At 43.6% G+C, this 25923-nt stretch overlaps 2 protein-coding genes and 1 pseudogene across 3 annotated transcripts; 1 reads left to right on the top strand and 2 right to left on the bottom strand.

The window, feature by feature from the left end:
• Positions 1-213: 213 nt before the first annotated feature.
• Znf24 (zinc finger protein 24) lies at positions 214-9251 on the top strand. 2 transcript variants are annotated; one of them, XM_032885834.1, is made up of 4 exons: positions 214-335; positions 2828-3328; positions 3558-3705; positions 6843-9251. In XM_032885834.1, exons 2-4 carry the CDS (start codon positions 2909-2911, stop codon positions 7379-7381), a joined length of 1107 nt encoding a protein of 368 aa, XP_032741725.1. In that variant the 5' UTR covers positions 214-335; positions 2828-2908; the 3' UTR covers positions 7382-9251. The 2 variants fall into 2 exon arrangements, with proteins under 2 accessions (XP_032741725.1, XP_032741726.1); XM_032885835.1 differs by having other exon boundaries at positions 260-379.
• A 6071-nt stretch (positions 9252-15322) lies between these two features.
• On the bottom strand, positions 15323-16945 carry LOC116884665 (annotated as a pseudogene).
• Positions 16946-23301: 6356 nt separating this feature from the next.
• Positions 23302-25638, bottom strand: LOC116884660 (zinc finger protein 271). Its single transcript, XM_032885822.1, has one exon. The coding sequence runs from the start codon at positions 25579-25581 to the stop codon at positions 23935-23937; it is 1647 nt and encodes a 548-aa protein (XP_032741713.1). The 5' UTR covers positions 25582-25638; the 3' UTR covers positions 23302-23934.
• Positions 25639-25923: the final 285 nt, after the last annotated feature.

Here is a 25923-nt window from a genome sequence, read left to right on the forward strand (position 1 = left end):
CTCCGGCGAGGAGCACCGGGCACTTGTGAAACTGCGGCCCACGTTCCTCCTGCTCCCCTTTCCTTTCTCTAAAGTGGAACAGAGAGCAACAGTCACTCAGCGAGAGGCGCAAGGCCAAGCGCAGCCTCAATGCGGCCATTGTCATCAAGCTGCACCTCCCCCGCTCACCGCGCGTCCCCATGGCAACTCCGGGCTTCGGCTTCCCCATTCCCTCCCCCCACCCCCCGTCCTGCGGACCGGAAGCCGTGCGCGCCGGGGGCTTGTGGGAAGCGGCTGAAAGCGGCGGCGCAGCGTCTGCCCGGGACGACGAGGCTGCGGCGGGTCCCGAGCCAGAGGTCAGCAGCGCACGGGGGTAGGGTTCGAGGAGGCGGGGGCTCAGGTAAGGGTCCAGAGGCCGGCGACGCTCAGCATTCCGGACGTGCGCATAAAAGGCCGCGGCGGCGGAAGGGCGGCGGCGACCTGCGGCACTTCGGGGGTCCGCAGAGCCTCCAGCGCCCGCATCCTCTCCGGCCTGCTTTCCCCTCCCCCACGGGCCGGTTTTGTTCTATTTCGAGGCTCTAGCGACTCGCGGAGGATTCTGGGAGACGCTCAAGCCGAGGTGGGATCCGGCCGTTCTCGCGCACGACCTGCTGGGATTTGTAGTCCCGCCGGTCCCGGGCGGAAGTGCCTGTCCTGTGTGGCGGGGTGGTTCTGGGGCTTCTGCAGCCCTTCCTGGTGAATGCTGGGAAGAGGACGTCCGAGTTGCTGGGGCAGGCTGGGCTCAGCGCTGTGAGGCGGGAGGTCGCTGAAGACCAGGATCCCGCCGAGTGTCGGACGGCCTTCCTCCACATCCCACGAGCTTGGTGCAGTACAAAGTAAAAGAAAAAGCAGTTTCTATCACGTAGAAATGCTTGACTGCTGATAGAATCGGGTCCAGGAATAAGGACTTAGATTTTGATATCAGGCCATCCCACTCCTGAGTGTCTATATGACCTGTCAGTTTGAGACAGCCTTTTCTGATCTTTTGTCTTCATCTTGATCGGTTTCAATATGGTTTTCTTAAGTTTCTGTTTCTTAAGTTCTTGGCTCTAATAAACAGTAGCCGTAAACTTATTATTCTTTATGTGCTGTAAACCGTGGCACGGCTATGATTTTGCAAATTCCAAAAGCATCAGAAAGTAGCTCAGATTTCCCCAAAGGAAAAGTTAGGGGAAGCTTCGTCAGGGAAAAGACTCCCGTCCACTGAGAAGTTGTGAGTGCTTTTTCCTAATAGAATTTGCTGTGGTTGAAGCTTGTCACTGTAAGTTTAAATGTATGTATGGTGTGGTGGAAGCCTGAGTAACATTTGTATGTTATGTGAAATAGTTCCTTCTCCAGTATTATGTGATCTGTTACTGATCTGTGTAAAAGAAAGTCTGTGACAAGATCTAATAGCCCAGGTTGGATGACGATAATCTTGCTTCTGCATGTAAAGCCTACATGTTGGGCTTTTGGGCGCATACCTAGCTACTAGTGAACATTTTTCACATATATTTTAAGTTTAGGGAGTTCCTAAACAAACATTAGAGTATTTGTGACAATTCTGGGGATTAGCTCAGCAGTAGAGCATGATGGGTAAGGATAGTCTCTCATTCCAGGGGATTCTAACTGGGAGAACGGTTGATCTGTTTCCTACTCCAGGTTTGCAAAAAGTGAAAAGTAGGGTGCCTCATCAGGTCGGGGGCTTGTTCCCAAGATCCCAGGTTGCACATAGCAGGAAGGAACTAATGTCCCCTGACCTCCACACCTGTGCTGATGTGTTCCAACACGAAATAAATGTCAAAAAACATGTTTTATGTGTCCTACTGTTCTGAATACTTAGTTTGTTATTTTATGTATATTTGCACTGTGTGTTTGCCTGGTGCCTGAGGAGGTGAGAAGAGAGAGGGGTTTGTGGTGCAGGGAAACAAACCAGGGTCCACTGCAGGGGAATGCGTTCTTAACTGCTGAACCAACTCTCCAGTCCCAAGCTTCAGGACGTTTGGAGAACACTGAGGTAGACTGCATCTTACCCAGATACTGTAGGTTATTAAATTACCCTTTGTAGACTATATGTCCTAAAAAGAGCAAGCTGGTAAATATTACATTGTTTTAGATCTTAGCTGAAATCATTGAATACTGTCAACTCTACCACATTATAGCCCAAACCACGATTAAATTTAATGACTTATATACACAAAATGTAAACATATTAATGGGGCTGGAGAGATGGCTCAGTGGTTAAGAGCACTGGCTGCTCTTCCAGAGGACCCAAGTTCAATTCCCAGCACCCACATGGCAGCTCACAACTGTCTCTAACTCCAGTTCTAAGGGGTCTGACATCCTCACACAGACATACATGCAAGCAAAAACAACAGTGTACATAAACCATTTTTAAAGACATTTTTACATCTTGTGTGTGTTTGTCTGTCTCTCTGTGTGTGTCTGTCTGTCCCACTTGTGAAGACCAGACTTGCAGAAGTAATTTTTCTCTTATGTACATGTTGGTCATTGGACTCAGGTCATCAGGCCTTTGCCAGATGAGTAACCTTGCTGGTCCTAGACAGACACATTATATTTTCTCAGCATGAAGTGTTTCTGTACTTTTTTAGTCATTAAAATGTTTACACTACTTCTCTACGGATGGTGTAGCAGGCAGCAGGCTAAATAGGCTGTGGTTTACCAGCTATGGCAGACTTTCAGTCAGTATAAGTTATTGATTACAAGTTTTAATCAAGTAAAGCAATGTATCTCTTTTTTTTTTCCTTCTGCTTTTCGAATATCATGGGGTACTTGGTGATTTATGTGTTTTTTATTTCTTGTACCTTAGGAGTACTTTTGAGGAAAACAGGTATTTCTCTGAGGTCTGTACCTTGCCTCTGTTGCCTTTTCTTGGAGGTATTGTAACAGGATGTCTGCCCAGTCAGTGGAAGAAGATTCAATACTTATCATCCCAAATCCAGATGAAGAAGAAAAAATTCTGAGAGTGAAACTAGAGGAGGATCCTGACGGTGAAGAAGGATCGAGCATTTCCTGGAACCATCTCCCTGACCCGGAGATTTTCCGGCAGCGGTTCAGGCAGTTTGGATACCAGGATTCACCAGGACCGCGAGAGGCGGTGAGGGAGCTCCGAGAACTGTGCCGCCTGTGGCTCAGACCGGAGATGCACACGAAGGAGCAGATACTGGAGCTGGTGGTTTTGGAGCAGTTTGTCGCCATCCTCCCCAAGGAGCTACAGACTTTGGTTCGAGAGCATCACCCAGAGAACGGAGAGGAGGCAGTGACTGTTCTGGAGGACTTGGAGAGTGAACTTGATGACCCTGGACAGCCGGTGAGCATGCTTGACTCATTTCCCCGAGGCAGGACACTAACATAGCAGTAGGCAAACTGCTGGATTAACTGCACTTGGCTAAGTTACGTCTGTACCTCCCTCCAGTGTCCTTGCAACTCGGCAGGACCTCCGCTGTGCTGCTAGCTAGGGTTCTCATGTCTTTTGTATGTTCTGTTATACTGCTTAGTGTCAGAGTCCCTTCTCAACCAAACTCAAATCTTTTTTTCAGGTTTCTCTCCGTCGGCGGAAACGGGAAGTACTTGTAGAAGAGATAGCATCTCAAGAAGACGCTCAGGGATTACCGAGTTCTGAGCTTGACGCCGTAGAGAACCAGCTCAAGTGGGCATCCTGGGAACTCCACTCTCTGAGGCACTGTGGTGAGGACCAGGACACCATGTGGCCTTTCCCCAGAGTGCTTTGCTTGTTCTTGTGGCAAACCCCCTTTAGTCTGCAGTTTTAGAAATATGTCTGCACTAAGAGCTTGTCTTTTTCTGCTGACTGATTCACTGGCCTGAGGTACTTTTACTCCCAGACATTAACCTCTTCAGCGGTTTTGCCGTCTTCTTTCATGAAGACCTGCCTGTGTAGGGCTCACATTTGTGCCCATGTAGCATTTGTGTGTTTCCCAGCCAGGACCTGTAGCCAAGGCTGCTTTGTTCATGGGATTCCTGAGCTGCAGCGTTTCATGCTCTTTTGCTTTCCATCTCCTTTGTACTGACCTAGTGAATTTTTTTTTTTATTGTTGGATTATATTTTATTCTTTTAACTTACACTTTCAATGATTTTGGCTGTGTGTGTATGTGAAGTTATAATCAAATCTAAAAACAAACCATAAAACATGACGAATTATGTCAAAGTCCTGCGGACACAAAGCAAATTCCCATCGTATTTCCTTTATCTTTTTTCCCTCCAAATTCTGAGCATATTTAACAGCTGTGCAGACAACAACTCACTGCTTGTTTACTGCGGGCGCGCGTGTGTCTTTTATCACTTGACCTGGTGAGTTTATCTGAAACCTCCCACAACCTTTTTATTTATTGTATCACTGAAGTTTTCCTAAAATTTCAGCTATTTCAGTTTTTCCCTGTAATATTCCCTAGAGTCTTTATTTGCCTTCATGTGTGTCTTTGTAGCATGTGTGTGCTGGGTGCCCTTGGAAATCAAAAGACGATGTCAGCTCTCCGGGAGCTGGAGTTACAGATGTTTGTGGGCTGCCTTGTCGGTGCTGGAAATTAACCCTGGAAGAGTAGTCCGTGCTCAACCACTGAACTTCTGCCCAGCTCCCTTAAAAAGATTTATCTGTCTTTTAAAGCTTATGTGTAACTTGTGCACGAGTGTGTGCATGTGGGTGCAGGTACCATCAGAGGTCAGGAGAGAGCATTGCAATACACTGGTACTTAATGCTGTGCACTTGTTTATGTGACCTAGTATATGCTAAACTGGCGGGCTGCAGTTTGCTTCTGTGATATCTTGTTTGAGATTGCTTCAGGATCAGTCCTTGGAGTAGGTGGAAATAATAACCAGCATGCCACAAATTAAGATATGAGCAGCGTTCTTCTCCTTAGAGGGGTGCTACAAACCAGAACTGGGGTTCAGGTGTAATCTGCAACACTGGTTTTACCTGTCATGGGACCTCGTTCCATTGGATAGTTCCGGAACTGTATCCTTTCAAGATGTGCTTTCATGGGTAGAAAACATGTCCTCTTCCTGAATGTCAGAGTAGTTTTTCCCTGTTGGCCTCATTTTAGCACTCTAGTCGCTTTCACATCCAGAACATTCCATTTATTTCAGGTCGTGTGTCCACCGGCCCCTTGACTTTTCAAGTCTGTCAGCCTCATGCCCTCAGGCCCTTGGCTCTCCCGCTCTTCTGCTTTCTCGCTTGATCAACTCTTGTGTCATTCATCACTGGTGACTTTTGAGTGCTGCTGCTCTGTGTGACAACTGTCCTCTCTCTACTGTTACAGTTCCAGGAAAATTGGTGCGACTTGCTCTTACCCCTGCCTGTGGGCAGACAGTGCTGCCACTTAAACTTGAGGCTTTTTTTCTAGACATAGACTTCTAAGACTTGAACAGTTTTTCCAGCTCTCATGACAAATTCCAAGTTGGAGCACATTTCTTTAATGGGGAACCTTTCATTTATTGTGTATTGGAGTTTGAAGTGTCATGGCTTTAGTTAATGTAGGTGGCCTCAGATTAGCCTTAGCTTTTTTGTCCTGTTCTTTGAGACTTGGTCTTTGTGTCCTGACTGGAACTTGCTTTGTTCTTGGAATTGGCGTTGAATTCAGACTTCTTCCTCCCCTTGCCTTCTGTGAGTGTTGGAGTTAAAGTGTAAGTTACCATACACAGTTCTTGGCCTTTTTTTCCATCAGGACTCCTGTGTTCTGCTCTAAGTTCAGCATTGGCCATGACATACTAACCTCTTTCAGCAGTAGCTACTGTTTGACAGACTTTTTTTTTTTTTTTTTTTTTAAAATTTTATTTATTTTATGTATGTGAGCACACTGTCACTGTCTTCAGACACACCAGAAGAGGGAATCAGATCCCATTACAGATGGTTGTGAGCCACCATGTGGTTGCTGGGATTTGAACTCAGGACCTCTGGAAGAGCAGTCAGTGCTCTTAACCTCTGAGCCATCTCTCCAGTCCCCTTGACAGACTTTTTATGTTATACCTTTATTTTGATGTAATTTCTTTAAAAACATTTTTTAATGGTCATTGTTTTTTATTCCAAAGTTTTTTCAGACCTAACCATATCAGTTTGATTTCCCCCCTTATCTGATAATCTGCTTGTCACCTATTCTATTTTTTTAAATGTGTGTATTATGTATGTGTGTGTATGTCACTTGTTCCTGTACCCAAGAGGTCAGAAGAGGAAGGTGGATCCCCTAGAGCTGATGTTGTAATGGTTGTGAGCTTCCTAGGATAGGTGCTGGGAACCGAACTTGGGTCTCTGAAGGATCAAGTGCTCTTAATGGCCGAGCCATCTCTCTAGCCCCTGTGTTAAATTTAGATAAAACCTTTCGTGTCATTTTGCTGCCATGCCGTTAGCTCATTAACTGCATAATCTTCCTTTTTTTTTTTTTTTTTTTTTTTTTTTTTTTTTTGAGAGTAGTCAACCTTATATACTCAGATGTGCACAAACTATTTATTTTTAGTTCATGAAAAAGTTATCTTCTTTTTTGCCAGGCATGGTGGCACATTTTTTTTTTTTTTTTTTTTTTTGGTTCTTTTTTTGGAGCTGGGGACCAAACCCAGGGCCTTGCCTTCCTAGGCAAGCGCTCTACCACTGAGCTAAATCCCCAACCCGGCACATACTTTTAATCCCAGCACTTGGGAAGCACAGGCAGGCAGATCTCTGAATTCGAGGCCAGCCTGGTCTGCATAGGAAGTTTGAGGCTGGCAGCAGCTGCATAGTGAGACCTTGTCTGAACAACAACAAAACCCACTTCTTTCCTTAAGTTCTTCTCTCTCCAACTAGGCACTGAGTGATATTTACATTTTCTCTTTATTTCAGATGATGATGCTACGGCAGAGAATGGAGCTCTGGCCCCAAAGCAGGAGATCGCTTCAGCGGGAGAGTCTCACGAGGTTCCTGGCACTCTCAACATAGGTGTTCCTCAGATTTTCAAATATGGAGAAACCTGTTTTCCCAAGGGCAGGTTTGAAAGAAAGAGAAATCCTTCCAGAAAGAAACAACACATATGTGATGAGTGTGGGAAACACTTCAGTCAGGGCTCTGCCCTTATTCTTCATCAGAGAATCCACAGTGGGGAGAAGCCTTACGGATGTGTCGAATGTGGAAAAGCCTTCAGCAGAAGCTCCATCCTTGTGCAGCACCAGAGAGTCCATACTGGAGAAAAACCCTACAAGTGTCTTGAATGTGGGAAAGCCTTTAGCCAGAATTCTGGGCTCATTAACCATCAGCGAATCCACACTGGGGAGAAACCGTATGAATGTGTTCAGTGTGGGAAATCCTATAGTCAAAGCTCAAATCTTTTTAGACATCAGAGAAGACACAATGCAGAAAAACTTTTAAATGTTGTGAAGGTTTAAGAAATTATGAGGAAACAATCAGCACTCAGGTCTTTTTCTTCAGAAATGAAGACAAAATTAAAAAGTGAAGAGATACGGAAACTATTTTTCCCCATTGACTGAGAAAATCTACTGGGAAATAAAAAAAAATCTTCATTCACCATTATTACCTTGAAAGAAATGGTGTTATACCTGCCTAGAAACTGAAATTTTAAATAATTCAGGTGTTAATAACCTAAATTTTCCATGTGATGTTTATATTCTCTTTTTTTCTCCCCAAGTAATGAGATGCCTGGTTCTCCGTCTCTCCCCTTTTTCAGACAGCTACTTTATTTCTGTGTTGATCACTGGAGTGGTGTTCTGTGAGGGTGCACACCTTTTTGTTTTAAAGGGCAACACAGGAATTGTAAAATCTAAAGCCCATCTTCAAGGTTTAGAACCATCCTTGAAAGCTTAGCTTCCTTTTGTTCAGGTTGAGAAGATAAAGGCCAAAGCCGCAGTCAGATAAGCCTTAAGGTCTCAGACGAGAGATGGCAGCAAAACTTCCAGGAGCAGAGGGACAACTGGGGCAGTTCCCCGGTGAAGCACGTCTCTTAAGTACAGTCAGTCTGCAGGAAACCTCCAAAGGAAAAGTGATTTTACCTAACTTGTGGGAATCTTACTAACTAAAATGGTTTTCCTGTGTAAACACAGACAATTGTAGAAGTGATGGTAAATCAAACACTAAGGAAGAATGTAGTGATACTGAAAGGCAAATGTAAAATTAAAGTAATTATATGTATGACATGGCTTTTAGAAAAACTCTTAACTCATTTTGCCTCATCCTAGTTAAGGACAGGGAATTCCATGATAGGGTGGGCAGCAATATCAGGTTTGCTATTTTTATTCCTTTGGTACAAAAGGGTTGAACACCAGGCTAAAACAGCCATACATTTCTTATTAAACGTTTCTACCGACAGTGCACTGTGCTGGGTACTGTAATCCTACCTAAGCAGGTAGGTATTCGCTCCACTGTAAGTCATACGGGGTTTCCCCATCAGCATTCCCAGCCACCTCTGAGAGCACCAGAGTTGTAGTTCTCTTGCCAGTGTGTTGTGTTTGGAGGGAGAGCTAGCTAGTCAGCTCTTAGCGTTCTTCAGAGGTGAGCTCAAGACACACTCTTAGTTTGAAAGTTTATGAATCTTAAAAATCCAAACATTTCTAGTAGCATTGTGGTTGTAGCTACACATTGAATGGACTGTACTTTAAACAACTAAGCTATTAATAACTAGTTTATTAACGGTCAGAATTGATTTTCTAATCTACAGTCTTAACACATTTTTTTAAAGAAGTATTAAAAGTAATACATTTTAGTAGTAGGATTCTGTATGCCTTGGCTAAGAATCCAAGTACTGTGGTTCTACTGTTAAATGGAAAACTCTGGAAGTTAAAACATTGGGTAAGAGAAGAGGTTTTGTTTGGTTTTGTTTTGTTTTATATGTAAGACAGGCATTGTTACATGGAAAATTATCCGTGCAAGTACAAATATTTTATAGCTCCAGTTATTTGGGTCCTATCTGGTGCTTCGTCAAATTTTAACGTGAAAAGTGAGGTTTTTGAGTGAACCTGGTGAAAAGCAGTAAAAAATGCAGCACCGCTGCTGAGGTGAGGCAGAATGACGCTTGTTCATGATTTTCTGAGAACAATTATAAGAAATGTGCTTTATAGATGAAGATTTATTGAGGTATAAATATGTAGTAATGCTATAATGTATTTTTAAGTTATACAAGAAAATGTAGGGACTTTTGTTTGGGTCTTTCTCTGTGGCTGAGAGGAAACAAGTTAATGTCCAATAAAGCTGGAAACTCCTCTGCTCTAAGATAAAGTGGCTTGAACCTGCCTTACTTATTTATTAACGCCTGGCTTCTTTCCCGGTAGGATTAAAGCCTGCAGGGATGGCAGAACTCTTAGGCTAGGTAGGTAAAGGGTAAGTAGCCTCTGGGTGGAATGTCAGTCTTAACAACTTTAGGGTAGATTTGTCTCGAAGGTCAAAGCTGCCTGGTGATGTGAAAGCACAGAAGGTAGCATTAGAGTTGGTGAGCACTGAGGTCTGTCAGCTCTGACACCGTGTTCCTGTTGGGAAGGAAGCTCAGACAAGGCTCTGTGAAAGGGGACTGGGCTAAAACCCTGAGGGTGTATAGGAAAAGGAAGCGATGGGGTTTGTATTTAACTGACCTTGTTCAACAAATTAATTTACAGTTAGTGATTGCTGACATATATTTTGGGGGTGCACAGTAATGAAGTAGGCCTGTAGCAGGTGCCAAGCAGTGGCCTAACCAGCACCTTTCTGGTTAGCAGTTCTGTTAAGGCCTGCAGACTAACTGGCCCAACAGACAGTTTAGTGGCTTTTAGTGATTTTGAATAATCACACCTAGTTGATGTTTGACCATTGCAGCCTGTCTTACACCTGTGTGAGCTTAGGGGACATTTTCTCTATTGAAACAATTGCTAAGCATTGGATTAGAATCTGTGGGAAAAAAAAGACCCAAAGAATGTGTGACTTGGACATGGTAGAGCTAAAATTCCCAAGGCTGGGTTTTTTGGTTGGTCTGTGATGGAATTTAAGTCCTACATCTTTTGTTTTTTTTCCAGTTAACAAACTTGAAAAGTGGGGTTGGGTAGAGCGCTTACCTAGCAAGCGCAAGGCCCTGGGTTCGGTTCCCAGCTCCGGAAAAAAAAAGAAGAAAAAAAAAAAAAAAACTTGAGAAGCTATTGTGTATACCCATTTGAATTTTTCACAAAGCAAAAACAAAAGATGAGCAAAGATAACAGATTTAGCAGAAATAGTGGTAATCTGGTTTCTTATCCTTCCAAATTTAGCTCTGTACCCGTTTAAGCAAATGTCTTTTAAATTAATAGCTGACCTTCGAGGTTGAGTACAGCACACACCAACTATAGTGCTTTACCGTGCTTTAGTCCTCAGCAAGCCTGAGGTAGTGACGTCTCCGTTGTAAATCTGTGGTGAGACTCCCCACACTGATGTGCACATTTTCATAGCTACATAGTATTCCACTGCATGAAAACACAGTCCATCTAACCAGCTCCATAGTGGAGGGTTAGTAGGTTCTTTATACATAATAGATATGGCTAACATCTGTAGACCTACATTTACTACCTATGTAGTTGTGTCTAACACAAATAACTAGAAATGGATTTATTGGCTCATAAAGTACATATTGGCATTTGGGGCGGGAGGTCCACCTTGTACTAATTTTTTTTTTTTTTTTTAAAGATTTTATTCATTTATTATATATAAGTACACTGTAGCAGTCTTCAGATACACCAGAAGAGGGCATCAGATCTCTTTACAGATGGTTGTGAGCCACCATGTGGTAGCTGGGAATTGAACTCATGACCTCTGGAAGAGCAGTCAGGTGCTCTTAACCGCTGAGCCATCTCTCCAGCCCCGTACTAATTTTATAACTCCATTAGTAATGCCTGTTTGCCGCACTCCTGTCTGATGCTCATCCTGGAGACCAGTTCTTTTTTTCCACTTTTTTGCTGTACTTTATTAGTAAGATGGAATATTTTTTGTCTGTTGGCTATTTTTATGTCCTTGTCTGGCCTTGCCCATTTCTTTCTTTATTTCTGAAAGTATAAATTACTAAAGTTAACACCATACAAAACTTAAGATAGACAAGTGTCAGAGAAGAGACTGTTTTCTTCAGGGCTTCTGGTTGGTTCCACTTTTAAGTGTGCTGTATATCCTGGTACAGTATCTACATATTTCCATGTGAATATGCAGAAACGTGAACACCTTTCAAATAAACAGGATTATATAGGATTTTTAAGATACCTTTGTCTTAAATATTCTGGTATTTAAATTCCTGTGAGGTGCATGGTTAGCTATTAAGATGCTCTAGTCATCAGTGTAATCTTCATCAGCTCTGAAAAGTGTCCATTTCCCCACATAGCCTTACCTACACTTGATAGAGAAAAAGGAAACTGTCCTTACCTGCCTTCCCTGATGAATCCTGAAGTTGGAGTTCTTTATTGGTCATTTACAATTCCCTGAGGGTTGTTCATTCATAGCTTCTTTGCCTTTGTATTGGGTTATGTATGGGTGTCTGTTCTGCACTTCTCCCCTCATTTATGGTAACGGTATCTGTATTGATTGTGGATAACCCATCCCATATGGCTTTGGTGAGCACGTGAGCAGGCCTGGCCTGAGCCACACAGCATCCTAACCACAGCGCTTAGAGAGTAGGCATACAGTGTAAAGCAGGCCAGGGAGAGTGCTCAGGAGCCGCAACCACTGGCAAAAAGGCTTTGGAGACGCTGGAGACCCAAGGACAATGTGAGCCTGCACACTTACCATATGGAGAGAATAACTGAGGAGAAATTCAGGCCAGCAGGGATGGTGAGAAAACTTAAGTTCTGATATTTTCTGGGGGCCCTAGATCCAGATGTGCCTAAAGCCTGCCCTACCTCTGGACTTTAAAGATTTTTGAGCCAATGAAGTCCCTTTCTTGTTTAAGATAATCACATTTGGCCTCTGTCCTGTTTATATATAGGGTATTTGTATTTTCTTACTGACTTGTAGCAAACCTTTGTAGTTTTAAAATTAGAGACTTCATGCATTATATAAGTTAATAAAATTAGCACGGCCTTCTATGATTTGGGCTCTGTTAACCTCTGCCATGTGTTACCTTAGTCTTTCTCCTCCCCGATTCCCACAACCACTCACATTCTTGACATTCTAATGGTTGCTGAATTCTGGCTCTCATGTCTGAACGACTTTCAAACATTGCCTCCAACAGTTCTCAATCCAGATTCATTTGGGTCCAGGTATGATAAACCTATGCTTGTCTTAGGGGTTCTTTTTTTTTTTTTTTTTTTTTTAAAGATTTATTTATTTATTTATCTATTTATTTAATATATACGAGTACACTGTAGCTGTCTTCAGACACACCAGTTTTCATTACAGACGGTTGTGAGCCACCATGTGGTTACTGGGAATTGAACTCAGGACCTCTGGAAGAGCAGTCGGACGGAGCTCTTAACCGCTGAGCCATTTCTCCAGCCCCTGTCTTAGGGCTTCTATTGCTCTGATAAGACACCAAGACCCAAAGCAACTTGGGGAGGAAAGGGTTTATCCATCAAACAACTCCTTTTAAGTCCCTGCCCTGACTTAACTCCTGTCTGCAGGAGCAAGACAGGAACTCAAGACAAACACTTGGAGGCAAGAACTGATGCAGAGGCCATGGAGGGTGCTGGTTATTGGCTTTTACCTGACGGCTTCTTGAACCTGCTTTCTTACAGCACCCAGGCCACTAGTCCAGGGCCGGCAGCACCCACAGTGAACTTGGGCCCTCTCCCATCAGTCATCAAGAAAATGCAGCACATGCCTGCCCACAGGCTACTGTGGTGATGGCACATTTTCAGTTACGATTCCCTCTTCCGGAATGACGAGCTTGTGTCATGCTGGCCGCCAGCACACTGCTGTACCTGGCTAACTCTTAGGGCATTGTCTTAAAACTCACGTGTGTGGTACGTGGAGTCCTTCAAAATTACCTTTATTTAACTTGGTTTTGGGGTAGGGGACATTCTATTACTCAAGCCTAATTCCTGATTTGGGGAAAGACTTTTATGCAAGGCTGTAGGGCATTTTCTTGATTGATGGTTGGTGGGGAAGGGCCCAGCCCATTGTGGGTGGGGACAACCCTGGCCAGATGATCCTGGATGGTCTGAGAGTGTGAGCTGAGCAAACAGTGAGCAAACCAGTAAGCAGTGCACTTCCAAGGTCTCTGCCCATTCAGGCTCCTGCCCAGTTTGAGTTCCTGCCCCGAGTACTTCCATGATGAACTGTGATGTGTAAATCTAAGCAGAATGGACTGTTTACTTCCAAAGTTGCCTTTGGTTCTGGTGTTGTATCACAATAGAAACCCTAAGATACACAAATACATGTGTATATATGTATATAAACCACATAAAAATATGGCTTAAACACACATAAAGTTTACACACAGCATAGTTTCGCACCAATGAAATCTATAGTGTTAGAATACTACTTGGATTGTGGCCTCAAGTTAAGTTTTGGGTATTTTTTTTATTTTATCTATTTTCTACTATAAACCCTCATAAGAAAATACATAAGGATGTGGTGCTGGTAGATGCCTTTAATCCCAGCAGATCTTGAGTTTCAGGCCAGTTTGGTCTACGTAATCTGTCTCAAACAACAAAAACCCCAACCAGTAAAGCATTTAAGAGTTAAAACTGTATGGTCCTTGTTTTCCACACTAGTCTTAGCCGTCATGTTGCTTTTTGCGTAGACCTCCTCATAGGCTCTCAGTGCATGAAGAAAAGTCCAAACTCAGCCAGTGCTAACTGGTTCTCTGTCCTCACAGGAGGCTCCACTTGTGGTCGCACTGCTCCAACCGTCTGCTCTTATCATCTCAAGTACATCCAGTTCTTCATAGTTATATTCTCATGTGTATCTCTCCTCAAACTAAGTCTCTCGATGAAACCCTCCCTGGGAAACTTGCGTAAATGGTGACGCATACACACAATCATATACACTTAGAAGAATACAGCTATAACCCTAAGTGTCCATATGTTGGCTTGTTACTTTTCCTTGAGATAGCTGGGTGCTTCTGTAAAGTTAACTGTACCACTGGACCCAGGTTCTCCCCTACCCACTCACCTCTCACAATACCAAACATTCTTCTCTTTGGCATTTTTCTTAATTAGTTTAATATGCTGGCTTTTTAATCACTCAGAAGTTTTTCAGTCAAAGTGGAGTTACAGGGACCAGGTCTCACCTCTCTGAATTAGTAGTGAGTACATATTAGAAGCAAAGGATGATGAGATGAGAGACTAATTTGGTGGACTTTGGGTTATTACTGGAGTTTCTAGGCAACCACATGGAGAGGGAGGAGCAAAGCCTAGTGGTCTCCCAAGTGGAGCAAAGCCTAGTGGACCCAGGAGTCCAGTGTGGCTGGACTCTTGGGATGTAAGACACAATCTGCCGGGAGAAAACAGGACGTGTTCTCCAGAAGATTCTGCCCAGGTATTCGAAGAGTTATGGGCACATGTGAAACTGGGTAAAGAACAATCTTTGGGGTAGAGAACCACTAGACCTCACAATCCCCAGAACATTCTCTGGTGGGTTTTGTTTTGTAATTTAATGTTTCGCCTGCATGTCTCTGTGAGTATGTCAAGTCCCCTGTAACTGAGTTTACAGACAGTCGTGAGCTGCCACGTGGGTGCTGGGAATTGAACCCAGGTCCTTTGGAAGATCAGTGAGTGTTCTTAACTGTAGAGCCATCTCTCCAGCCCCTCTCTGGTGTTTTTAAAGAGTGATTTTTGCCTGAAGGGGAGGCATTGTCTGAACAGTTTTGACTGTCACACCATGGAGTATGGCTACTGCTGGCATCTAATGGGCAAAAGCCAGACAGATAGCTGAACAGTGTGCATTGCATAACTATAGTATTAGGACAGATGGCTTGTGGTGAAGTTGAGAACTCTGGGGTTAGAATCCCAGGAAGTCTCTTCCCCGCCCCTCACCCACACCCTCATCTAGGAAGAGTCTTGTTAAATCTAAAAAGTAGTCTTAAAACAAAACAAAAATAATACCTTGAATGAAATCTTAAAAACTAAGGCTTGGAAGGATAAAAACCAGTAGATCCCAGAACAATTACGTTAAGATATCCAGCAGCCAGCAAGACATACTCTAAAGCCTGGTGTGGTAGCATATCCCATCACTCAGGAAGCAGTCAAGAGGATCAGGACTTGAAGGCTAATCTAGGTTATGTGGGAAGACCATGTAACAAAACACACACATTTGGGATCCGATCAAAAATGTTTAGAATTAGGGGTTGGGGATTTAGCTCAGTGGTAGAGCGCTTGCCTAGCAAGTGCAAGGCCCTGAGTTCGGCCCCCAGAACAAAAAAAAAAAAAAAAAAAAAAAAAAAGAAAAAAGAAAAAAAATGTTTAGAATTGTACCTCTTAGTTGTTATTTTTGCCAACTTGACCCATGCTAAATTTATCTGCGAGAGAGAAGAACCTCAAGTAAGAAAAATGCCTCCATCCTACTCCCCATAGGCAAGTTGTGGGCATTTTCTTTTTTTCTTGTTTGTTTTTTTTTTTAAGGGTGGAGGCCAAATTATTATTATTGATTTAAAATTTGATTACAACCAATTTTGTTGGTATTTAAAATTAGAGGTGTTTTAAATCTTTTCAATAATGGCAACACACTGATATCTGGAAGTCAAGTTTGGTAAAAATAGGAAGCTTTCTAGTAATTACAGATGAAAAGTCAAGTCAGTTTAGAGAAACACTAAGTCCATGTTTACGGTGACTGTGCCAGACTTAAGCTTCGGTAGTACATTAGGTAAACTGTTCACATTTAGATCTTCACTTATGAGATTTGACAGCTGTTCTTAAAAAAAACCTCGCTCCCTGTGCAAATAAGGTCTTCCACGTGCCTTGGCACCCTCTTAAAATAGCTCCACTGTATATACAAACCACCCACCATTCTGCAGGGCAAAATACATACTTTCATAACAAAACTATAATGTACCTCTCAAGTATGAATATATACACATAATACATGGTATACAGTATTTACAAAATACAAAATATAATACAAGCTGCTTGTGTGACTTAAGCTCATTGTGTCGGGTGCTGCTACACGGCAAGTTTCCACTGCCGTATCCATTTCCTTTAGTCCAAAGACGCGGGGGATCTGTGTTTCGTACACACTGCAGACGAGCCTCGGTGTGCACTTGGAGCGTTTTCAAGCGCACTGCCATCAGCTCCCGGCTCTGGCTGGGTTTCTCAGTGGTTCTTCCCATCCAGTGACTCGGAGGCTTTGGGAGGGCACCAGCGGACGGTGGGTCGTTGAACTTGGCTCCGGCGTAATTTTCCTTTTGGCTCCCTTCTGTTAGAAATGCTGATTTCTTCAAATGGTTATTCTTAATGTTCTCAGTATTTTTCAGAGGCTTTTCCCCCCCCTGCTTCTGCATTCTATCAGAGGAAGCAGAATCTTGCCAAAAAGTCATTTTCGCTCCTTTTTGCAGAGGTGATCTTGGTTAGTGGCAAGTTAATTTGCTTTTCTGTCTGCTTATCTTTGGTTGTTCCCACAAGTGTATACCACGCAGGAGCTGGCCGTGGGGAGGGGCGACTTTCTCCGATTTTTCCCATCTTTGATTGTAAAACCTCCTTCGCGAGTGGGGGCTGTCTGTATAGCAGGGCAGTGGCCGCTGGACCCCGCTCCTCCTGCGCTGCGATCGACCCCGGTGCCGGGCTAAGGCCACCCTCCAGGCTCGGCCGGTGCTGCTGAAACTGGTGGAAGCGGCTTGGGAGCTGCCCGGCCGGGCTGGCCCGCACCTCCTTCTTCCGCCGCTTCTTGGGCGCTGCGGGTGGTGGGGCAGCGGCCGGGACCAAGCAGCAGCCGGACGGCGCAGGGGTGCGAGGCGCGGGCGCCAGGCACGGCCGGTCCCCTCCGAGGAAGTGCGGCAGGAAGAGGGTGGGTGGCAGAGCGCACGGGTCCCGAAAGCGCGGCAAGGGCGGCGGGGCCAGGCTCACCATCGGGGCCCCGAGGAACCCAAGCGGCGCTAGGCGGCCGCCCAGAGCCAGATCTCGCTGTGGAGCGGAGATGATGGTCAAGGCGCGGGGCCGGGCAGACGACAGGGAGCAGGCGTCACGGGGCAGCGGCGGAGGCTGCTGTTGTCGGGGCAAGGACCATGGGCATTTTCTTAATGACTGATGTGGGTGGGCCAAACACAAAGTGGGCAGTGCCAGCCGTGGACAGGTAGTCCTGTGTGTGTAAGAAAGCCTCAGCAGCAGCAAGCCACTCATCAGTTCTGCCACAGCCTTGGCTTCAATTCTTACCCTGGCCTCCCTCAGTGACGGAGTATGACCCGAGAGCTGGGAGGTAAGAGAACGCCCTCTCTCACCTCTTGCTTTTGGTCATGTTTTATTGCAGAAGTAGAAACCATAAGACACATCAATGAAATACATGGTGGTAGTATAGCTCAGTGGTAAGGTGCTTGTCGACACGCACAAAATTCTGGGTTAGACTCACTGCATTGCAAAATCAAACCAAAACCTTATAATGACATTTTACATTATTATTATTTTTTTTTAGTTCTTAGCCTTTAAAAACAAAATTCTTAGTTTTAAGTTTAACAAAATATGTACAAGGTCCAGTATAATGTTAGATATACACAATGGATTTTTTTTTTTGCCATAAAAATGAAATTAGCTGGGTGGTTGTGGCTCGGCCTTTAGTCCCACCTAGCACTTGAGAGGCAGAGGTAGGTGGATCTTTGTGAATTTGAGGCCAGCCTGGTTTGCAGAGCAAGTTCCAGTGCAACACTGAGAAACTCTATCTTAGAACAGAGGTATCGTAGGCTGTGCACATATGTGCATCTCATATGCACATACTAGCTTCTAGCTTTTGTATATGTGTATTTATGTGGGAGTGCATACAGAGGCCAATAAGTCAGAAAGGAGCCCACGAAAGGTTGAAAGAAACTTCAAGGGAGAGAGAGATGTTCTAAACGTGTTTGTTGTGTAAAAAAAAGTGAGGGGGAGTAGTAGAACACATGAAATATGACCATGCAAGGGACATTGAGGGTGGAAGTGTTTAAAAGGCCTGGGGGCAGAAAGATAAGTGGGGGCAGGGTTAACCAAAAGTATGTACGAGAGTCGTGAAACCTGCCATTTGATAAGCTAATGAAGACAGTTTTAGAAGTAGCCTGAATGGGAATGTCTATTTTGTGCCAGTGTAATTTAGAAGTATATAATTCACGCTTTGATTTTACAGGGATCACTGCTTTAAGTCTCAGAAAAGACTAGATATTTGAAGTGTTGGCTATGTTAAAGACTATGGGAGAGAGCTTTGAAGCTGGACTGAGTGAATTTTGCTTTATGAAATGGACATGAGCCTTTACGGGCCAAGGGTAGAATGGATGATATAAAAATGATGTGCATGGATGTCAGTTTGACCAAGGGTGAACTCATGATGGTTAATCCATATCAGTGTCAACGTGAGGAGATTTAGAACCACCTGGGAAATACAGTTAGGTTTGTCTGGATAGTACCGGGTTTTAACTTAGGATAGAAGAGTCACCCTGAATGTTGTCACACCATCACATAGGTTGTGGTCCAAAACTAAAATGGAGAAAGTGAAGACCTGGGGAGGTGGTTCAGTGGGCCGAAAGTGTTTGCTGTGTAAACTTAAGGACACAGATTCAGATCTCCAGAACCAACGTCAAAGTCGTTCATGGTGACACACATCCTTAACCTCAGTATTGGTGGAAAGGAGACATCCTCATTGGCCAGCCTATCTAGCCCATTCATAAACTCCAGACTTAGTGAGAGACCTTGTCTCAGAAATCAGGTACAGAGCCATTGAGGAAGACCCCGGTGTTGACTTCACCCTTCATATCTTTACACAAAAGATGTGTGTAAAGTGTGCAAACAGTGCTCGCACAGGGCAGAAAGTGATTGTACACTGGTGTCTGTCATTCTGTTTCCTGCGTATATATATATTATATAATCCTCACACTCCTGGTGCTGTGCTTTCCCTGCTGTGATGGGCTGCACCCTCAAAACGAGCCCGAGCTCTTACATTGTGTAAGCCCCTTAGGTTGCCTTGGTTTAGGCATTTTGTCACAGCAATGAAAAAAGCAACCAATACACTAGTAACTGAGCAGGGACCTCAGAGAGGAGACGAACAAGGATATGAATTCATCCAGATCCTAGGAGAAAAGCCAGCAAAATGGGTGTTTTCAGTCCCGTGGATGAAAAGGCAGGTGAGAAGAAAAGGTAAGCATGGGAGTTGAAATCGGGGGGAAGAGCAGAGCAACTGGAAACAAAAAATCCAAGGAACTAAATTAAAAATACGGTGGAAAATCAAAATGTTTGACTGTGCTGAAGAAAGATTGTTGCAGACGGAAGATAACGTCAAGGAAATACTACATTCAAACATCAATAAGGAAAACCAACCCAACCCAACCAATTAGATCAAAATACAGGGAAGCATCACCAAAACTTCTGAGATTCTAGGAAAGGATCACAAAACCAAACCTAAGAATACACAGGCTAAAAGAGGAAACAAGGGTAAAAGCAAGATTAGATGGCCTAGAAAAGCAGACATCTAAATGCAGTGTGTTTAAAAGATACGAACAGAGAAGAGCCTCTCCTGACATACTCAAGTTGTCAAAAATAAATAAATAAGGAATAATATTGAGACCTGAAAGGAAATAATGCCAACTCATCTATGAAACAGATCTCATGTCAGGAACTTTAAATGTCTAAAAACAAATGACATATTTGTGTGTGTGCATGTGTGTGGGTGTGTGCACATGTGCCATGATACATGTGAGGTCAGAGGACACAGCGCCCGCAGGTGAAGGTGTCAGTTCCCTAAGGCTGTCCCCTCCAACTTCAGCCAATGATTGCACATTTGTTTTTTCACTGGTTCTTTGGGCTAAAGATCTGCCAGAAGTTTCTACAAACCCATCCATGGGTTTGATCACTTGCTACAAGGAATCCATTGAATAAAGGAGATACTTAGTGGTTATTATAAATACAACCCAAAATGTCAGGAGAGATACATATGACAAGGAGTTGGGATGGACTTTTCATGTTCGGGAGTGCCATCTTTTAACCTGGATGCACTGAATCCTGTCCTTTATGCTTTCTGCGGATTCCTTACAGATATATTAACAAATCTGGTAATTGAACTTCATCTCCAGTTCTTCTTTCTCGGAGGTCAAGTTGGAACAGAGTTGGGACTGAGTTCCAATTTTCTAATTGTTTGGTTCCCTTGGCAACATGCCCTCATGGTTATAAGGTCTTTCCAAAATTACTTCAGTGAGAAATTTGGGGGAGGCTGAAGGAGGTTTGTTGTAACAAGACAGTTGTTTAAGAACTTAAAAACAATTCTGTATATGGTATTTTGTCTTATGTACACCATGAATGCCTGGTTACTTCAGAGCTCAGAAGTGACTGGGTCCCCTGGAACTGGAGTTACAGATAGCTGTGAGCTGCCATGTGGGTGTTGGGATTTGAACCCAAGTCCTCTGGGAAAGCAGCCAGTGCTCTCAACTGGTGAACCATCTCTTCAGCCCCTATCTTAACTGTTCTCATAACTTAGGGAGGCCCAAGAGTTTTAGAAATTATATGTCAGACAATGGTCAAATATACCTGCTTCCATGGTTTGGTTCTCTGAAGTTTAGTAACCTAGTTCACCTTGTTCTTAAAATAGAAATGGGAAATTAATAATTCAATGTATGAAGAGTATAAAACCTTGAACCTTCTGCATATCCTCCAGCGTGTGAATCACTGCCTTGTCCAGGGTGTCCATTTTGCATATGTTGCCTTCCCCAGTAGTCACTTGGTAACTGTCTGGGTCATCAGATTCAACCTGCATATTCTCATTGCTTACATTCAAATAATCCGTACTGTACTCAACGATGAAGAGTAAAGATGCTACCAACTAAGCTACCTGGAGGACTGCTATCATCTGTAAGTGGGAAAGCAGAAGGCTTTCATTGGAGGGAAAAAAAAAATCTGGGGATGTTAAGGTCTACAGTAAGAATGAATCTTTTGTGAAATTGTAAAGGAAAATGTATTATTATTCTGGCACCTCAAATTCCAAGTTATGGACACAGTGCACAGTAAGTACTTAAGCAGGGAAATGGTGTTAGGATGAAGTACTGACCAAGTGATACAGCAGGACGGAATCTTCTGAAATGCAGACAGCCACAGTGAGAGACTGCTTTGTCTGCACAGAAGGCTTGGAGTATGATGTTGCCCTCCTTTAGCTGCGTCAGTCAGTGGTCTCCATTCACACCTAGAAGGGCCCCTCCCCCTCACAACATACACCTGTAGTCTGCAGTTCACCAACAGGACAGGAATACATGGAAGTCTATCCCCTTTGCCTGTATAACCTGCCCCTCCTCTCATCCTTATCTGGCCAGCCCATGCATTGTCACAGCATACGTACCAGTGACATCTCCTCTGGATGGATAGACGTATTTATGATCTCTGGATAAAGCAGGCTGACTGATTTCCCTAGAGCTGTTATCACTGGGAGTGGCTAGTAACCAGTGACTGGAACAGCTACCTCCATTTGTTGAAAAAATTACAAGAACTGCCGGTAGCTGGTGGTTCTGGCTGTGAGAAGGGCCACAAAGAAACTGACACTAGGACTCAAGTCGATGGCGCTGTTTGGAGCTGTTAATGTTAGGAACTGAGAACTGCTGGTCTGTCAGCTAAGGTATCACTGTGCCTAGTCGTGGTCTACCTGAATTTAGGGGGACTATCAACTGACTGATTCTATGCCTTGGGACATCCCTCTGGATACGGTGGAACAACTGGAGTTACAGTCCTACAATACCACGGCTCCGTTTTTGTTCAATAGATGAGAAAATATTCAGTTTTTACATACATTTCTTTAAAAAAATTTTTCATGCGTTCCGAGGGTGTGAAGCGAAATTTGGGTTGGTCTGCATTACTGTGAATGCAGTAAAGAAAGTAAAGCTAATGTCATTGTGTGCATCATGGGGACTCATGCTCACTAGGAAAACCCAAACCAGACCTCTGCCATCAAATCCCAGAGACAAAGTGGCTCAGGGCTAAACAGAGAATTTATAGGCATTCAGCATGAGCACAGGGCACATGTGTGATGCCAATATTAATAACATTTTAATTATAGGATTTACGGTTTCTCTAGAGTCACAGAACTTATGGGTAGTCTCTAGAGAGTAAGGGAATTTGTTGATGACTTATGGTCTGTAGTCCAACTCCCCAACAATGGTCAACAGCAGCTGTGAATGAAGCCCAAGGATCTAGAAGTTGCTCAGTCCCACAAGCAGGCGAAGAGGAGAATCTTCTTCCAATGTCCTTATGTAGGACTCCAGCAGGTGTGACCCAGATTAAAGGTGTGCACCACCACGCCTGGATCTGGGACTTGCTTTGTCCTAGATGACCTTGAACTCAGAGATCTCCTTGCCTTAGTCTCCTGGGATTCATAGCCACTATGCCTCAAGATCTCCATGCTAAGATCCAGGTCAGATAATTGAACCTCCCAGCCTTAAGATCAGGATCCAGGTGAGCCTTCTAATTCTGGATTGTAGTTCATTCCAGATATATGGTCAAGTTGACAACCAGGAATAGCCACTACACTCTCCAACCTCTAAAATAACTTTTTAAAAGATTTTATTTTATATGAGTACACAGTAGCTGTCTTTAGACGCACCAGAAGAGGGCATCAGATCCCATTACAGATGGTTGTGAGCCACCATGTGGTTGCTGGGAATTGAACTCAGGACCTCTGGAAGAGCAGTCAGTGCTCTTAACGTCTGAGCCATCTCTCCAGCCCCTAAAATAACTTCTGATACGCAGTTGGTAATTTAGACTCAGTAAAGGCAGAGCTTTTAAGATGAATATATTTCCCTTTGACTTTTTATTGAGATCTTCAACACTGATATTTAATTGATAAATTCTGTATTAATTTTGTACATTTTTATAATGTAAATCTCTGTGAACTGTGCCCCAATAAGAGATTTTCTTAGACCACAGCAAAGGTAAGAATTTTTATTTTTGCATATTGACTCACTTAAAAAAATTACAAACAATGAAGATTTTCATACAACTCCCAGAGCGCCTTAGGATTTCCTCAATACCAGTAATTCTCAGATCTAAGGTAAATTGTTATAAAAATTCATCTTCTAGTATTTTTAAGTGAAGCATGGGTTGAACATTGATTAAAACCTATTCATGGTCATTATAGCATTGATAAGATTCTGTTTTAGAATCTTCATGTATGGTCTCCAAATTTGTACTCTACAGGCTTTCCCACATTTATGCAGTCTTTCTCCTCAGAATCAATCTCCTTCTCTTCTCCTCCACCCTTCATTTGTTCTATTTTTTTCCCAAGGCAGACTTTTCTATGTAGCCCTGGAGAGCCTTGAATTTAGAGATCCACTTGCCTCTGCCTCCCAAGTGCTAAAATTAAAGGCATGTGCCTGCCTAGAATGGATTTACTTAAAATCACCAAGATAAGATTTGTTAAAATATCAGCTACCCTGAACATGAGATCAGAAGTCTTTTATGTGGATCCTTGTATTAGTCTGGATGGCACAAAGTTGAACAGTCTCTGCGGGGAGAGTGAGGCTGATTATAGGAAAGATAAAAAAAAAAAAAAGAGAGATAGATACGGGAGGGCTGCAGGTCTATGCCACGCCAGCAGTGAGTGTAGTTCTCACAGCCTTCTTATGCTACAGTATTGTGGAAGCAAAGCCATAAGCCAACAGAAGCAATTTGCTGCAATATACAGTAAGACATCTGTTCCCATCAAATAACCTCCCTGTTTCTCCCACCAAGGTCAAGAGTCTTCGGCCCCTCGCCTTGAGCCTCAAGTACACCTTCTCTTATTTTTCCATAAGCAGGCTGGGAAATCTGCCTGCCAGGCAGGACTTTCTCACTTTTTCCCGTGTCAGAAAAGCTGCTAATGGCTCTGGGCACGCCCTCTGCTATCCGGGAAGACTGGTCACGGCGCTGAAGGTTTCACACAGGTATTACATTTGTGGCTTTTGACCAGTGTGGACTCTTTGATGGTTAACTAGATCAGAGCGCTGCGTGAAGCTTTTGCCACACTGAGCACATGGATACGGCCTCTCTCCAGTGTGGATTCTCTGATGCAGGGTAAAGGCTGAGCACTGGCTGAAGGCCTTCCCACACACACATTTATATGGCTTCTCTCCAGTGTGAACTCTCTGGTGTTTAATAAGGTCTGACTTTTGACTGAAACTTCTGGTGCACTGAGTACACGCATATGGTCTTTCTCCTGTGTGAACTCTGTAGTGGAGAATAAGGTCAGAGCTCTGACGAAAGGCTTTGTTACAACTACTACAGTGGTAGGGCTTCTCGCCAGAATGCACTCTCTGATGTTTAGTGAGGTCTGAACTTTGACTAAAGCTCTTATTGCACAGATTACAAGTATATGGTTTTTCTCCAGTGTGTACTCTTTGATGCTTTATGAGATCTGAACCTCGACTAAAACTTTTAGAACAACTGTTGCAAGGGTATGGTTTTTCTCCAGTGTGGATTCTCTGGTGGAGAATAAGGTTGGAACTCTGACTGAAAGTCTTGCCACATTTATCACACTCATAGGGCTTCTCCCCAGTGTGGATTCGATAATGTTTAACAAGATCGGACCTTCTACTAAACATTTTACTGCACTGACTACACGGGTAAGGCTTCTCTCCGGTGTGAATTCGTTGATGGTTAATAAGATCTGAAAGCCTACTGAAGCTTTTGGTACACTGATTACATGGATAGGGTTTCTCTCCAGTATGAATTCTCTGATGCAGAATAAGGACTGAGCTCTGGTTAAAAGCCTTCCCACATTCACTGCACTGATACGGCTTCTCGCCAGTGTGAATCCTTCTGTGTTTAATAAGGTCTGAATTCTGACTAAAACTCTTGTTACACTGAGCACATGGATATGGCTTCTCCCCAGTGTGGATTCTTTGATGGAGAATACGATCTGAGCTCTGACTGAAGGCCTTCCCACACACATCACACTTATATGGCTTCTCCCCAGTGTGGATTCTCTCATGTTTTATGAGATCAGAGCTCTGACTGAAATGTTTGTAACAATGGTTACACATATAAGGTTTCTCTCCAGTGTGGATTCTCAGATGTTTAACCATGCCTGAGTGCTGGCTAAAGCTTTTACTACAATGACTACATTGGTAGGGTTTTTCTCCTGTGTGGATTCTCTGGTGTATCATAAGATCTGAGCTCTGACTGAAGGCCTTCCCACACTCATCACACTTGTAAGGTTTTTCACCCGTGTGGACTCTTTGATGTTTAATAAGGTCTGAGCTCCGACTAAAACTTTTAATACACCAACTACAAGGATAGGGCTTTTCTCCAGTATGAATTCTCTGATGCAGAACCAGGGCTGAGCTCATCCGAAAGGCCTTTCCACATTCTTCACATTCGTAAGGTTTCCAATGAGTTCTTTGGTGCCTAATAAGACCTGTATTCCAAGCAAAGCTTTGGCCACATTCGTCGCAGTTATACTGTCTTCTTCCAAAGAGCATCTGATCATTCAATTCATCCCCAAACTCAAAGAATCCGCTGCCTTTGGAATTGTGGGCATCATCAGCCTTGGAGCTGCCAGACTCTTCAGTCAGTGTTTCAATCTCTCCTGTCATTTCCTCCTCTGTGGCTGGCTCTCCAATCTTGATCTGAACCTCACCATCTGGAACAATAAACAAAATCTAAATGAAAATGTGCTCATGTGTAAGAAAGTTCCAGGTGAAGCAGATCAGTATTTACCTGTAGATGCTACAATAAGAGGGGAGGATGTGGTAACAGGGCCCACGTGGTTGACAGACTGCAGGCGGTGAACTCAAACAAAAGGGGAGGCTTTCTTAAGTTTGGGGAAAACTGGGAAGATTCAATAAATATGGATCGCGCATTTGTAGAAGGTCCTTATAAGAGACAAAGGTATGATTTTCGCAAGAGGCCTGGGAATAATGAGATTGAGTCACTGC

Source organism: Rattus rattus, chromosome 15 (genome assembly GCF_011064425.1).
Source record: "Rattus rattus isolate New Zealand chromosome 15, Rrattus_CSIRO_v1, whole genome shotgun sequence".
NCBI lineage: Eukaryota > Metazoa > Chordata > Mammalia > Rodentia > Muridae > Rattus > Rattus rattus.

Coding starts and splice junctions, on each gene's coding strand:
- Znf24 (XM_032885834.1), top strand. CDS start 2,909: ATGTCTGCCCAGTCAGTGGAAGAAGATTCAATACTTATCATCCCAAAT. Junction 3,329..3,557: donor TTGATGACCCTGGACAGCCG/GTGAGCATGCTT, acceptor TCTTTTTTTCAG/GTTTCTCTCCGTCGGCGGAA. Junction 3,706..6,842: donor CCACTCTCTGAGGCACTGTG/GTGAGGACCAGG, acceptor TCTTTATTTCAG/ATGATGATGCTACGGCAGAG.
- LOC116884660 (XM_032885822.1), bottom strand. CDS start 25,581: ATGACAGGAGAGATTGAAACACTGACTGAAGAGTCTGGCAGCTCCAAG.